Consider the following 14,524-nt stretch of genomic DNA (forward strand, 5'->3'; position numbering starts at 1 on the left):
CATTTCTGATATAAAGTTCACTGGAAAAAAATTTCAAACCTGGCTGGGCTCAAGACGTAAACTTCCAAAGTAATAGCGCTTTGTACTAATTGATGAGGCTTCAGTGATCAATCTCTGAGTCTCAACATCACTTTCTTCCATAGCTTCTTGGTCAGCATCCAACTGGCTGTACCCCACAAATAGGAAGAGTTTCAGTAGAAGCCTTTCTTCTATTGTAATAGACAGGTTCTTCACAGAGACCATCAATCGCTGAAATTTAGAAAAAAGAAACTTAGAAAAAGCAAACCATGATCTATTTTACAGTAACTCAACTATATGTTACAGTACCCCTAACCTAATGAGAAATAATTAAATTTGAAAAATGCAATAATACCAAATGAAATCACAGAAGGTCAAGATTAACTGTCTAGGAGGATTCACAATAAATTAACATCACAGAAGACAGCACAAGAAGCTGTGTAAGCCTCTTGGAATACTATATAACAACATGGCAGAGGTTCATAGTAAAACTAAAAATAAAAACATCAAGACCCAATAAAAAGAACATAAGAAAATTACACAGTGAAATCGCAAAGGGATTTTGGTAGCATAAGGTGACAAAAACCATAAAACTGAAATGCATGAAAAGAAAAGTGGGTCTAACTACATTTGAAGGCCCTTGTAAAAGGTGATTAAAATTACAAGGGGCATTAAAAAAGAAACAAGCCGGAGGCATAATTACAGCTGGAAGTCATTGTCTGAGGTGAATCGTTTGCCCCTCAGAGTCTTTTTAAGGGGTCCGAAAATGGCGTAATCACAGGGAGAGAAGTATGGACTCTATGGAGGGTGGCCAACAACCTCCCATTTGAATTTCTGCCGCGACTGTGTTAGGCGTATGAGGCTTTGCATTGTTCTGGAGCAGAATGACCCCCATGGGTGAGGATGCCGGGTCATTTTGATTTGATCGCTTGGCGAAGGATGGTCAAGGTTTGCAAGTAACGCTGGGCATACACTGTTGTGCCATGCTACAGGAAGCGAATCAGAAGGGGGGGGGGGGGCATCTTGGTCAAACAAGGAAGTTAGCATAATGTTTCCTGCACTTGTGTGGATGGCCTTGACTTTTTTAGGTGGTGGTGATCTTGGATGCTTCCACTGGAGACTTTGTCATTTTGATTCTGGTTGAAAGTGATGACACCATGACTCATCTCCAGCCACCACTCGTGCCAGGAACACATCCCCTTCCCGAGCATAGCGCTGCAGATGAGCAAGACACTTGGCCATTCAACATGCTTTCTGGTGTGGTTGAAGACTGTGGGGCAGTTATTGGGCACACACTTTGCACATGTGCAGTTGTTTCTTCATGATGGTGTGAAAACTTCTGACGTTCAATCAGACCACAGCAGCTATGGCTTTCACTGTCACTTGGAGGTCCTGGATAATGAGTGCATCCACCAGCTGGGCAATGCCATTGGTAATGCAGTGTCATGCTCTAGACTGTGCATCATCGGCTAATGTCCTTCCCTGAAGTGCTTGTGCCATGCCTTGACCACTGCAAGGGACATGCAGTGTTCACCATACACTTGTGACATTCGTCAATGAATGCTCATGCCTCCTACTCCTTCTGCTGTCAGAAAATGAACAACACCTCTTTGCTCTTCTTTTGATGCCTCCATGTCACTGTTTGCAATGCAACTGGCAGTGTTGGACAATTGATGCATGCTGCTGCTAGCTCTATATAGTCACGTGACATGCACACGTGCCCTCCAGTGAGGGGCTGTGAATTTCCACGTTCTGGTCGGAACCACTCCTTGGTACACACACCACGATATTACCCTCCTGTCACCAGTTTGCGCATTCCAGACTGTGGCTTGTTTCTTTTTGAACGCCGCTTATGTATAACAGCAGAGACACTTACGAAATGTGTTACGAAAAGACGTGAGACTGGTAAGACTGTGTACGAACTGACAGTGTCTTTGCTTCTCCCTCCGCATGACCGGCTGAATAATGCCTTGGACTCAATGCACTTTTAAACTTGCTGCAGTTGCTACAGGAGTTTTGAGAGCATCTGAAGTAAAGTTGTATCTGCTGGTGTCTTATGACAATGAACCAGCAAAAGAATGAACAGTACTGCACAATTAAATTCTACATGAAGCTCTGTCAACCTCCTTCTGTGATTAACGAAAAGTTATAAATAGTTGATGGAGAACATTTCTAGCCACAGCACAAGTGCTCAGAAGGAAAGTTGTGTGAGACAGCGTGAGTTGGGATTAGCCCAACTAACGTTTTCAAAATTCATGCTGGTTGTAATGGAGAAGGACATTCTGTTCTAGATACCTCATTACGTATAAGCTCAGAATATGTTCTAATTATATACCAAATGTAAATGTAGGATATTGTACAATAGTTCTGTGGGTCATTTCTGATATCCTTCTCATTGATGGGTGTGTCGTGTCTTGTCAATGAGTGTCTGGACATTAACTTTGATGTTTTGTTCAGTATCTCTCTGTCTATAATCCTATGCTTTGTTTTTACAATTATTGTGTAGTAAGAGTCTTTGTTGCTGTAGAAGTTGCACATCAGTTACTATATTACAAGGAGAGTCCCTCCTGCAATGGTGACATATAATTGCCATGTAAGTACAAGCACAATGTATATCTGACATCTGGAGCAAAAATATTTAAAAACATTCACAATTAAGATACCATACCACAATAATGCCGTAATTCTTCATATTATGTCACATAATTACATTCTCATCATAGGGGCTCAACTGATGGTGGTTGCCAGACAGAATGAAAAAGGATGCCAGAAATGTTTACATTTCAGATTATATCCTTCATCAGAAGTAGAGTGTCACTGTTATTCTAGAAGCTAAGGCCTCCTCTATGTGGTGAGTAGCTCTCTATACCCTTCCCATATATATTGGTATCACATGCGATAGTAGCCATGCTTCAAGATTCACTGACTTAATAAAGAAATATGGTTTCAAATTGAGTTTCTTTGAATGTACCAGAGACAATGGGCAGTCAGCAACATGTATTGACAATGTTCTAACTAATTATGTATATGAAGATGAATATAAATTTTGTCTAATTCTAGATATTTCAGATTATTGTGCATTGTTCACTGAACTGCCACAGACAGACAGGAACATCTCACATGCATGAGAACCCATATAAGCAGGAACTTTAGCAAAGAAAACTTGCTAATATGTAGTGAGAAGCTAAAAGAGAAAATATGGACTTTTGATCATTATAACTCAAGTGACGAAAACTTTGAGAAATTCCTAAATAGTTTTATTGGTGCCTTTAATTAAACATTTTCACCTAGACTCTGCAGCAATAAAAAAACAGATAAAGTAATATAATGGAAGGAAACATTCCACGTGGGAAAAATTATATATAAAAACAAAGATGAGGTGACTTACCGAACAAAAGCGCTGGCAGGTCGATAGACACACAAACAAACACAAACAAACACAAACATACACACAAAATTCAAGCTTTCGCAACAAACTGTTGCCTCATCAGGAAAGAGGGAAGGAGAGGGGAAGACGAAAGGAAGTGGGTTTTAAAGGAGAGGGTAAGGAGTCATTCCAATCCCGGGAGCGGAAAGACTTACCTTAGGGGGAAAAAGGACAGGTATACACTCGCACACACGCACATATCCATCCACACATACAGGCACAAGCCTGTATGTGTGGATGGATATGTGCGTGTGTGCGAGTGTATACCTGTCCTTTTTCCCCCTAAGGTAAGTCTTTCCGCTCCCGGGATTGGAATGACTCCTTACCCTCTCCTTTAAAACCCACTTCCTTTCGTCTTCCCCTCTCCTTCCCTCTTTCCTGATGAGGCAACAGTTTGTTGCGAAAGCTTGAATTTTGTGTGTATGTTTGTGTTTGTTTGTGTGTCTATCGACCTGCCAGCGCTTTTGTTCGGTAAGTCACCTCATCTTTGTTTTTATATATAACAGATAAAGTAAAGTAGATTACTCACGGCATAAAAATTTCCAGTGTAAGGAAAAGGCAACTGCATAGAGAACTAAAATATAATATAGATATTAATTTCATTGAGTATATTAGACTCTATAAAACCAAATTTAAAAGAGTTGTCATGGCAGCAAAACAACTGGCAAATAACAGGCTAATTTTAAATCATAAAAATAAGACAAAGGCTGTGTGGTCAGCCATTAAATCTCAGTTAGGTGTTAAAGCCTGTAACCAAGAAATATCAAAAATTGACATTGAAGGAAATATTATTGCAAATACAACTCAAATACCAGAATACTTTATAAATGTAGCTAGGTCTGATGTACATATAACAGATTATCACAACAAAGTAAATCCCTTTGGGCTAGGTGAAAATTCTGAAAACTTTACAAAATTCTTAAAAGTTTCTGTGGAGGATGTGGAAAATGCTATTCTAACATTAAGAAACAAAAAATCTGCAGGTTGGGATGGAATACCCATAAAAGTTAAAAGTGGTACACAACAGAATCGCAAACCCACTAGCTGAAACAATAAATCAATGTTTTGAAGAGGGCTGATTCCCAGAGGTACTGAAATATGCTGAAGTCAAACTACTCTTCAAGAAGGGATCAACAGAGATGATGGTAAATTATCGTCTTATCTCGATTCTCCCAGTCCTATCTAAAATATTTGAAAAACTTGCTGTTGCACAAATCCAAAACTTTCTTCCAAAGTATTCTGTTATTCTAAACACTCAATTTGGTTTTCAGCAGGAGAAAAAAACATGATAGATGCAGTAAACAGTTTCATTGAGAAAATAAGTACATCATCAGAGAAGAGAAATACGGTGGCAGGAATTTTCTGCGACCTCACAAAGGTGTTTGATTCTGTAAACCATGCACTGCTAATTTACAAACTTGAAAAGTATGGCATTGGCAGCAGTGGTAGTGCCCTACAATGGCTTAAATCGTACTTATCCAACAGAAAGCAAAGAGTTAGCATCTCTTCAAATGGCGCATATTATTTTTAAAGTGGGAGAAAAAAATTATTTCAGAGAGTTCCTCAAGGCTCCATATTAGGCCCAGTCCTATTTCTCCTCTATGTTAACGGCTTACCATTAAATATCAGTTTCCCATCAGTTCTGTTTGCAGATGATACTTCTGTCTTAGTTGAAGATCAGGCTTTGGAAAAAATTCCCGAATCTGTGATCAGTACCCTCAGTACCTTAGAAACTTGGTTTCAGCTAAATAGGTTGAATCTAAACATATCTAAGACTCATGTGATGCGTTCAAAACCAAAAAGTCAAAATGTGAGCAGATTAAGATTGTACACAACAAACAAGATACAAAAGAAACAGACTCAGTCAAATTCTTAGGTTTAAATGTAGATAAAAATTTGAGCTAGCAGGCACACATTGAATACCTGGCCAATAAAATGAGCAGTTTTACATTTGCAATGCAAATATTATCAACTGCAACTGACATAGACACTTGAAAAGTAGCATATACAAGCTACTTTGAATTCATTATTAGGTATGGTATTGTTTTTTGGGGTAACTCGACAAACAAGTGCAGATACTACAAATACAGAAAAAAAAAATCATTTGAAATACGTGCACTGCAACTCACAAAGAACAATGTCAACCATTATTTAGGAAACTTAATATTTTAACTCTGCCATCCTTATACATATATGAGATTATTATATTATTGTACACCACACATGAATTATTTGAGGGAAACCATTTTTTCCATTCACATGATACTAGAAACTAAGAAAATTTTATGCTCCCCACGCCCTGCTTCAGACTGTATGCCCAGGGACCTAAATACATGGGAATGAAAATTTGTAATAAATTAAAAGGGAACAAGTTGATGCAGATGAATTTAGGTTCACTTAAAAGAAAGCTGTATGAGATACTTATACTGAAGTGTTATTACTCCGTGGATGAATTCGTGGAGGACAAGCTCGAAATTTGAGCTGGATACAATGTGTTACACATTCCAAGAAATATCCTTCTAGTTTTATTATTTATTAATGTAAAAATCACTGTAACTGTATTATAAATTTTTGACATGTCTCCTGTATCCAAACCAAACAGATTGCAAATGTACATCATGAGATGAATAAAAATACAATTCATAACGTTGGTCCTTCCTGGACTTTCAACTGCTTAAAAGAATGTTGACTTTATATGCCAATAACAAAAGTACAGAGTGGACAGCCACTGTGGATTTAATAGGTAATGCAGCACATATATCCAGGAAATTATTGTACTATCAGGGGAGGAGGGGGCACCTACAAATATGCGCCAACACCAGGAAATGCAGTGGTTGGAGAGGATAGGCAATGAGGAATGAGATGAAAGCATCTTTTAACTTAAATGCCATTACACAAAAAGCATTAAAATTCAATATATAAGCTTAAAAATATTTATTAAATATTCACAGAAAACAAAGCAGTAATGAAAAAGATGTAAAGTTTAACAAATCTTGTTCTACAGAACAAGTAAGTGCAAGGAAATTACATGCATCTATGAAAGTAGAAAAGATGCTACCATTGAAAACAATCTCAGGTTTGGCTGAGCCCACAAACCCACAACATTTCATCAATAATCCAAGAGCCTAAAAACTGAAAGGTGCTTCAGCTTGTTTGGATTTATCCCTAACCGCACAGGACCAAAGAGATCTGAGAGAGTATGTTAAAAGCAGATTTAGCTACCAACATATGATAAAACCTGTAGCAACTTAACAGACTTGCTAGGCATATTATGTTGCTAAATGTTGTAGTGTTCCTGTTGGTTGTAGCTAGCTATTTTGTTCTTGAGCTATTAACTTCAAACTATAAATTCGCTTATCTAGTTATTTCTTCACAGCCACCAATACTGAAAAAGCTTGGACTTCATTACCAAAATTCTGCAGTAGTCACTAAAAGTACATCACTCAACATAACATGTAGTTTTGTAAATGAATGCGACACCAGTTCAGCTAACATGACATTTCAATAAAGGTATTTCACCTGATGCCAAGACGAAAAGCACATTTACATTTTATGTGAAGTTATTGGACATATGTTTTCAAAGCAAATTTTTTCCTGGATGAAAACGAAATATCTGAAGTTGACTTATATGCATATTGCACGGTTTTTGCACTTAGTTTGTTTCATGATATAAGACTGGTTTACAAGGATGAAATCTGAACACAGACTGCTTAGCTTTCATTGATAATACAGTTATCCTCCTCTGTCAGCCACTGGAATGATCCAAGTGTGACCTTAGATCCCAGATGACAGGTTCCAGCCTCAAATGATGACACCAGGAGAGCAGCAAGTTGCATATTTAGCTTTCTGTGTGTGCCTCCAAAGTTTTATACTTGAATTCCTTCCACATTTTTGTATTTAAGAGGTGTAGTCTCACATTACAGTAAGTGTAAAGTGTAGATTCATGTAGTCTGTAGAGCAGTTGTCATTTCTTTTGAAAGGCCAGCCACACGTTTCAGTAGGGAGCCAGCTTCCTGTGGTGACACACAGGACAGCAGCAAGTTATATATTTATCTTTCTCTGTGTGCTTTTATGGTGAATATTTAAAATTTAGAAATACTAGAATGGATAGGAGTGTGTGCATCCTGTGTGTGGATGTAGGAGCAGCTGGCCACAGCTTGCAAACAGCTAATGATACTTTTGGCAGCAGTCAGTCGTTTTCAGGCTGCTGGCTCAGGGTGTAGCCAATCTGTGACTATTTGCTGATGGTTCTAAGGTGTACAGGAATGTGTAAACATTTAGTGACTTTAAGAGGATACAAGTTTGATTAGACAGAATTTCTAGTTGGTGTGATGAATGGCAGTTTGTAATAAATGTGGAAAAATGTAAGCTAATGCAGACAAATATGAAAAATAACCCTGTAATGTCCTAATACAGCAATAATAGTGTGCAATTTAAAAAAGTTGCAAAGCGGTATGTAATGGAACAAGCACATAAGGATGGTATTAGGGAGGGTAATTGGTCAACTTCGATCTATTGGGTGAATTTTAGGGAAGTGTAGTTCTCTACAAAGGAGACACTGTATGGAATATTAGTGTGACCTATTCTTGAGTATTGCTTGAACAACATGCAAGTCTTAGGAAGACGCTTCTTGAAGTCAAATGGGAATCTCTCGGGGAAAGATGACATTCTATTCACAAACAACTATTGAGAAAATATAGAGAACCAGCATTTGTAGCTTACTGCTGATTGATTCTACTGCCACCAATGCACACGTTGCATAAGGACCACAAAGATAATAGAAAGTAGGGCTCATACAGAGACATGTAGAAAGTCATTTTTCCCTCATTCCATTTGCGAGTGGGAACAGGAAAGGAAATGACTCCTCACGGTAAAAAGTATCCTCTGCCATGCACTATACAGTGGCCTGCGTAGTATGTGTGTAAATGTAGAAACAGAAGACCAGAGAAAAGTGATGCTACTAAACTACATGAATTAGTCCACAAATTTCATATGAAAAAACACAATTATTGAATGTTACAACATACTGTGAATCAACACACAGAATAACTCAGAAAGCAGACTAGTTCAGATGTCTGAGAGAGTGGATACAAAAGCCAAACAGAAAGGGAAAAAAATGAATAACAATAGGACTCAGAAAATGGAACTGGCTTACAAGTGAACACAATAGAATTACAACAAGAAATGTGTATTCATCAAAGCAAAATTTTGAAGTTTAAACAATATAAACATATCTTAATGAGAATGTGGAAGATGCTACTGGTAGAACCAGGCATTTCTGTTCAGCTAACTGAATTACTTAAATTAGAGCATGCGGGATATTAAATAAAATATTAGACAGCATAATAACAATCACAAGGATAATGCCAATGCTTCAAAAGGAAATATGCAGAAACGGAAACATTAAACATAATTTAACAATACCATAGAAGGAAAGTTGCTACTCACCATATAGCGGAGATGCTGAGTCGCGATAGGCACAACAAAAAGATTCACACAATTATAGCTTTCGGGCATTCAGGCCTTTGTCAGCAGTAGACACACACACACACACACACACACACACACACACACACACACACACACACATTCATGCAAACGCAACTTGCACACACCAATTTTGCATGAATGTGTATGTGCAGTGTATATGTGTGTGTACTGCTGACAAAGGCCTTAATGGCTGAAAACTATAATTGTATGAATCTTTTTGTTGTGCTTATCACAACTCAGTATCTCTGCTATATGGTGAGTGGTAACTTTCCTTCTCTGGTATTGTTACATTCCATCCTGGATTTTCCATTGTTTAAACATAATTTATAAATTCTTCCAGGCTAAATATTTACACACTGTATTATAAAAAACCTAGCATACCTGCCTGGATAGCCATGCATATTAAAGTGTCACTTCCAAGATGTGGAGGAGCACCAGATCTATCCGGTAGATTAATGACAAGGGTAGGTGCACCGGTCAGCCTGAATGTGACTTTTAGGCAATTTTCCACCTCCCACCAGGTAAACAAAGGACTCGTACCCAAGTTCAATCTCAGTTACATTAAAAACATTTAGAAAACTTTTGTTCACTTTCACATGGAGAACACTACAGAAAGACAGTTGTGGTAAACACATGTTGGGGTGGCAACAGGATGGGCATCTGGCCATCCCTTAAATTAACATCACATCCACTAATCACCATGCCAACCCTGCACCAATGTGGTACCAAGTTATAATAAAATGATGATGATGAAAACCTAACATCTCTAAAATAAGTGCAATCTCTCAATAACATAATTGATTTGAGATAATTTCAAACAGAAAGAAAAATCAGACTGCAACATACTGAGTAACCAGCTATGAGTTTTATCAGCAACATTGCTTTACCTTAAGTATTCAGTTGTACAAAATGTATGTACGATTTCTTAATGTGCATTTGCAGCCTTATTTGTTTGCTTCACTTTTCATTTAGCCTTGCTCCCAGCTAATTCATCCTTTTCAACCTACATACTTCATCTTTTTAAAAGATTTAGCTCACCAATATTTGCACAAGGAATTATTGCTTCTGTGGATTAAGTAGATAACATTAAGGCTTCCTACTTTGGCTGCTTTCATACATTAATGTCATATACTATTATATTCTGGGGAACCAAACTCTTTGGGGGGGGGGGGGGGGGGGGGGGGTGAATCCACTGTGGAAAAAGAAAAAAAAAAAGCTATTAGAACAATGAATGGTGTCCATCATAGACACCCTTACAGGATCTTGTTTTGAAAGATAGGTATCCTTTCTAAAGCCTCATAGTATATTTTTCTCTTGTTGGCATTTACCTGTAACAACTTTGCTCTGTACAATGACAACAGTGAATATTGTTACTACAACACATGAAGTTTGTACATGGAACTGAAAAGTCTAAATCTGATTTAAAAAGAGGTTTATTACTCCAACATGTTTAATGCACTACCATCACACATCAAATGCCCTCAAAGTGTCAAAATTCACATTCTGAAGGAGTATCTAATAGAGAAATTTTTTTATGCGGTCCATGAATTTTTGATAGGAAATGAATACCATCACTAAACTTAAATTGTTTTACACACATTTATTTTGAGCACTATCAAAGGCATTCAAAAATCTGGTTTTTGGTATTCATGTATTTATTTGTTGAGTGTAATAGTTAGCTAAACTCTGCTTCCTGCTGATCCTTCTTCAGCATAACACAACTTTCTGTTAGTTGGATATATGTTTTTAATTTGATGTTTTACCTGCATAGTTTGCATTTATGTAAGTTACATCTAAACTATATACAATTTGAAATGTTCCCTATCCCTGCAATTCGCTCACTACCTGACTCTACGGAATAATAAATAAATAAATAAATATTTCCATCTCTAGTCATTGCAGCTGGTTGGAGGTTGATTTGGGGGAGGGACCAAACAGCGAGATCATCAGTCCCATCAGATTAGGAAAAGATGAGGAAAGAAGTCGGCCGTGCCCTTACAAAGGAATCATCCCGGCGATTAGCCTGAAGCGATTTAGGGAAATCATGGAAAACCTAAATTACGATGGCCGCATGTGGGTTTGAACCATCATCCTCCTGAATGCGAGTCCAGTGTGTTGACCACTGCGCCACATCACTCGGTCGAGTCACTGCTGTTCTCTGCAACTTCTGGGTCTGTTTCTTTTTTTTTCTTTGTTTTTTTTAATCAATTTTTTTTTTTTTTTTTTTTTTTTTTTTTTTTTTTTTTTTATTCCTGTTTCCTTTATTATCAGTTGCTTCACATACATTTTCTTTTACTTTGGAATGATTTAATATTGTGACGCTTCTCTCTCCTCTCTTCGACCACTGCTACGTGGAGAACTTTGACGGAATTTCTGTCTGGTCCTCCCCCTTCCTGCTTCCTCCCCCACTACAGTGGAATCTTGCATAGAGAGCATAATTTATTCTAGAATCTTACTCGTAGTGTGAAACATTCATTAAGTAAAACAATTTATCCCATCTAAATTAATACAAAATATGATAATGCATTCCATGCAGAAAAAGTATAAAAGTTTTATGTTATTCATGCCCTTTATTCAAAGAAAATTATACTTACAGTATTATGTACTTTATTATTTATGATACATAACTAATTCTTTTTTACTAGGAAGCTATCTATAGTCATCTGTTTCTGCCAATGCTTCAACACTTGGCGAAGGTGCAACACAGCATTATTGTCAAATAAACTTGTAGCATGCATAGCCACTTTATTGGGGTGGTGATAATCGATGCAACCAATTCCTATACTTTCAGCATTTCTCTTATTGTGCCAGAAGACTGCTGCTTTGCTGTTAACACCTCTGCCACTGTCTCCTCGTCCTCCTCTGTAACTCCATAAGCTCTTAGATGGTCGTTTCTTGGTTGTGATCTTCCACAAGCTCATCAACAGCACTGTTATCCACTTCTAGTCCCATGCTCTTGGTCACACACACACTCTCATTGACTACAGGTGCCACAGGTACTGACTCAAATGCTTCAGGGTCACAATCAACAATGCACTCCGGTCAAAGCTTCTTCCAAGCAGAAGTGAGAGTTTCCTTGGTAACCCCTTTCCACGCCTTTTCAATCATCTTGTCACAGGCAATGAAGTTAAAATGATATTTCCAAAATTCTCTGAGAGTGAAATTGGTAGCTTCAGTCAATTCAAAGCAATGCTTGAAGAATGCTTTAGTGAAGAGCTTCTAAAAGTTAGAAATAATCTGCTGGTCCATAGGCTGTAGTAACGAAGTGGTGTTGGGAGGCAGAAACTGGATCTTGATTAATTGAAATTCTTCAAGGAGGTGGTCTTGCAGGCCTAGAGAATGGGTAGGAGCGTTGTCCATAACAAACAAGACATGGAGTGGGAGATTCATCTCAAGTAAATATTTCTTCACCAATGGACCAAACATTTAATTGATCCAATCACAAAAAAAAATAATCATATGTCACCCAAACCTTGTTGCTGAACCTCCACATCACATTTAACCTGCTCGTCTGGACTTAACACCTCATGAAGGCTCGTGGAGTTTCTGAATGGTAAACAAGCAGTGGTTTAATTTTCATATTGCCACTTGCATTGGCACAGAACAGCAGTGCCTTTTGATCGGGCAATACATTTTCCTCTGATGTTATAAAGGTATACTTCAGCAACTTTTTACAGAATAGACCTGTCTGATCACAATTAAAAACCTGTTGCAGCAGATAACCCTAAGAATCTACGAGCATCTTGAAGCTGCTTGATAAAGTTCTCTGTTGCCTTTGTGTCAGAGCTGGCTGCTTCGCTGAGCCTCACAAGGCTGTGGAAGTTGGTTCTTATCTTAAACTTCTCAAACAATCCATGGCTTCCCTCATCATCCAGAATACTAAACCATTGTTTAGATACTCTTGTCACTCCCTTTGAAGCATCTGTATCCCTAATCTTGCTCTTGTTCTTGAGTATAGTGTAAGTAGTTGATGTAGACAGATTGTATGTGTGTGCTAAATCAGCAATGCTCACACCACATTCATGTTTTCCAATGATTTTATGTTTAATTCCTAAGGTCACTTTGTTTCTATTATGGTCACCTTCTTGCGACTTTATCTTCGGGGACATTTCTACAAAGGGTATTAAAATTTGCACGCAAAAACAGCTCTGTGTGAACACAAGCTGCACTAAGATGGTAGCAGAATGAGCGCTAAAGCCAAACTGCAGTACATACTAAAGACATTGTTCATATGCCACGGCCAACAATGAAAGGTGTTCATATTGTTGAACATTTCCCACGCCATGCATGAACAGCAGGTGACGTCACATTAAATGTTGTCACTTGTTATGTGAAACATCACTCATTAAGTGAGTCATTTTTTTACAATTTGTTTTGCTCCTTATGCGAATTGCACGTTATGGGTGTGTTCGTTAAGCAAGCTTTCACTGTATTTTCTTTTTACCATACATACCTGAAATAAAATCCACTCAAAACTGTGATGAAACAAAAGATCGGATTCCGTATAACCAACGCATCTTTGATGAACAAATTTATAAATGAACTGTATGAAAGGAATTAGTTCACACTGTAAGCTACTCACAATATTTGTGATAGTTCTGTTCTCTCAGTTTGTTTAGTTATTGTTGTTTCTATTATTTTTAGTGACAGCAACATAATTCATTATTAGCAGTGGCAGTGTTGATGAAATTGACACTTTATTATTTTAGCCCACTTATCGTGCCAATATTTCTACTAACATATACCAGATGCAGACAGATACTCTTTGGCTGAATAATTAGATCTGCTGGAGTTGTACATTCATTAAACTATGCTGTCAGTGACCTCCATCTCCTTTTTCCCCTTCCCCATGCCCTCTACCCTTCATCTTTTTTTCCAGTAACAATATATGCTGCATCAGGCCTGAAATTAAGTGGATGTTTATGAGTATTTTTAGCAGACTTACCAAAATTTTTTCCTTAGATGATGGGCACTGCTTTTTTACATTGATTTAAAATGTTAAGTCGTACAATTTCAGGAAAATGGTTTTGCAGAAGTTTTACAAGGAGGAGGGGAAGGAGGAGAGCAATCACATAACAGAAGCTTAACATACTGAGAACCTGTGTCATTAAAAAAATAATAATAATAATAATAATAATAATAATAAAACAAAGAACTACTTTCTGTAACAGGCAAGAGATTCTTGCTGATAGTATTCAAAATTAAGTGAAACCACTGCAATACTTGTAATAGGAATATAGTGAATTACCTTATATATTTCAGCATTAGTACTAGAACTTGCTTGTTGTTCAATCATAATCTCCAAGGCAAAATCTCCACTTGATGTTTCTCCATGGTTTGATCGAGACTGAGTCACATAGAGCGGCACAGCACACTGTGCTTCCACCAACTGATTGTCACACTGTACATCACGTACACGTAAATACATTGATGTTTCTTGGTCTGACCATAATGCCTTCAAGTCTATTTCTTTAAGTGTCAAATACAGTAACTCTTCTGCTGGTGTATGCTGTGATACGAGGCTCAGCCCAAGACCAGCTGGTAAACTGATTTTTACCTATAAAACATGCAAAAATGATAAGCTCATTG

At 37.6% G+C, this 14,524-nt stretch overlaps 1 protein-coding gene across 1 annotated transcript in view; it reads right to left on the reverse strand.

Annotated features, from left to right (window-relative positions):
- The window catches only part of LOC124605329 (vacuolar protein sorting-associated protein 13D), a 552,708-nt gene that overhangs the window by 45,771 nt on the left and 492,413 nt on the right, over window positions 1-14,524 (reverse strand). The window contains exons 58-59 of the mRNA XM_047136935.1: window positions 14,184-14,492; window positions 40-249 (exon numbers count right to left, since the gene is read on the reverse strand). Coding sequence (XP_046992891.1) covers window positions 40-249; window positions 14,184-14,492 — 519 coding nt within the window. The remainder of the gene's footprint in view (window positions 1-39; window positions 250-14,183; window positions 14,493-14,524) is intronic.

This window comes from Schistocerca americana, chromosome 3 (genome assembly GCF_021461395.2).
Source record: "Schistocerca americana isolate TAMUIC-IGC-003095 chromosome 3, iqSchAmer2.1, whole genome shotgun sequence".
Classification (NCBI taxonomy): Eukaryota; Metazoa; Arthropoda; class Insecta; order Orthoptera; family Acrididae; genus Schistocerca; species Schistocerca americana.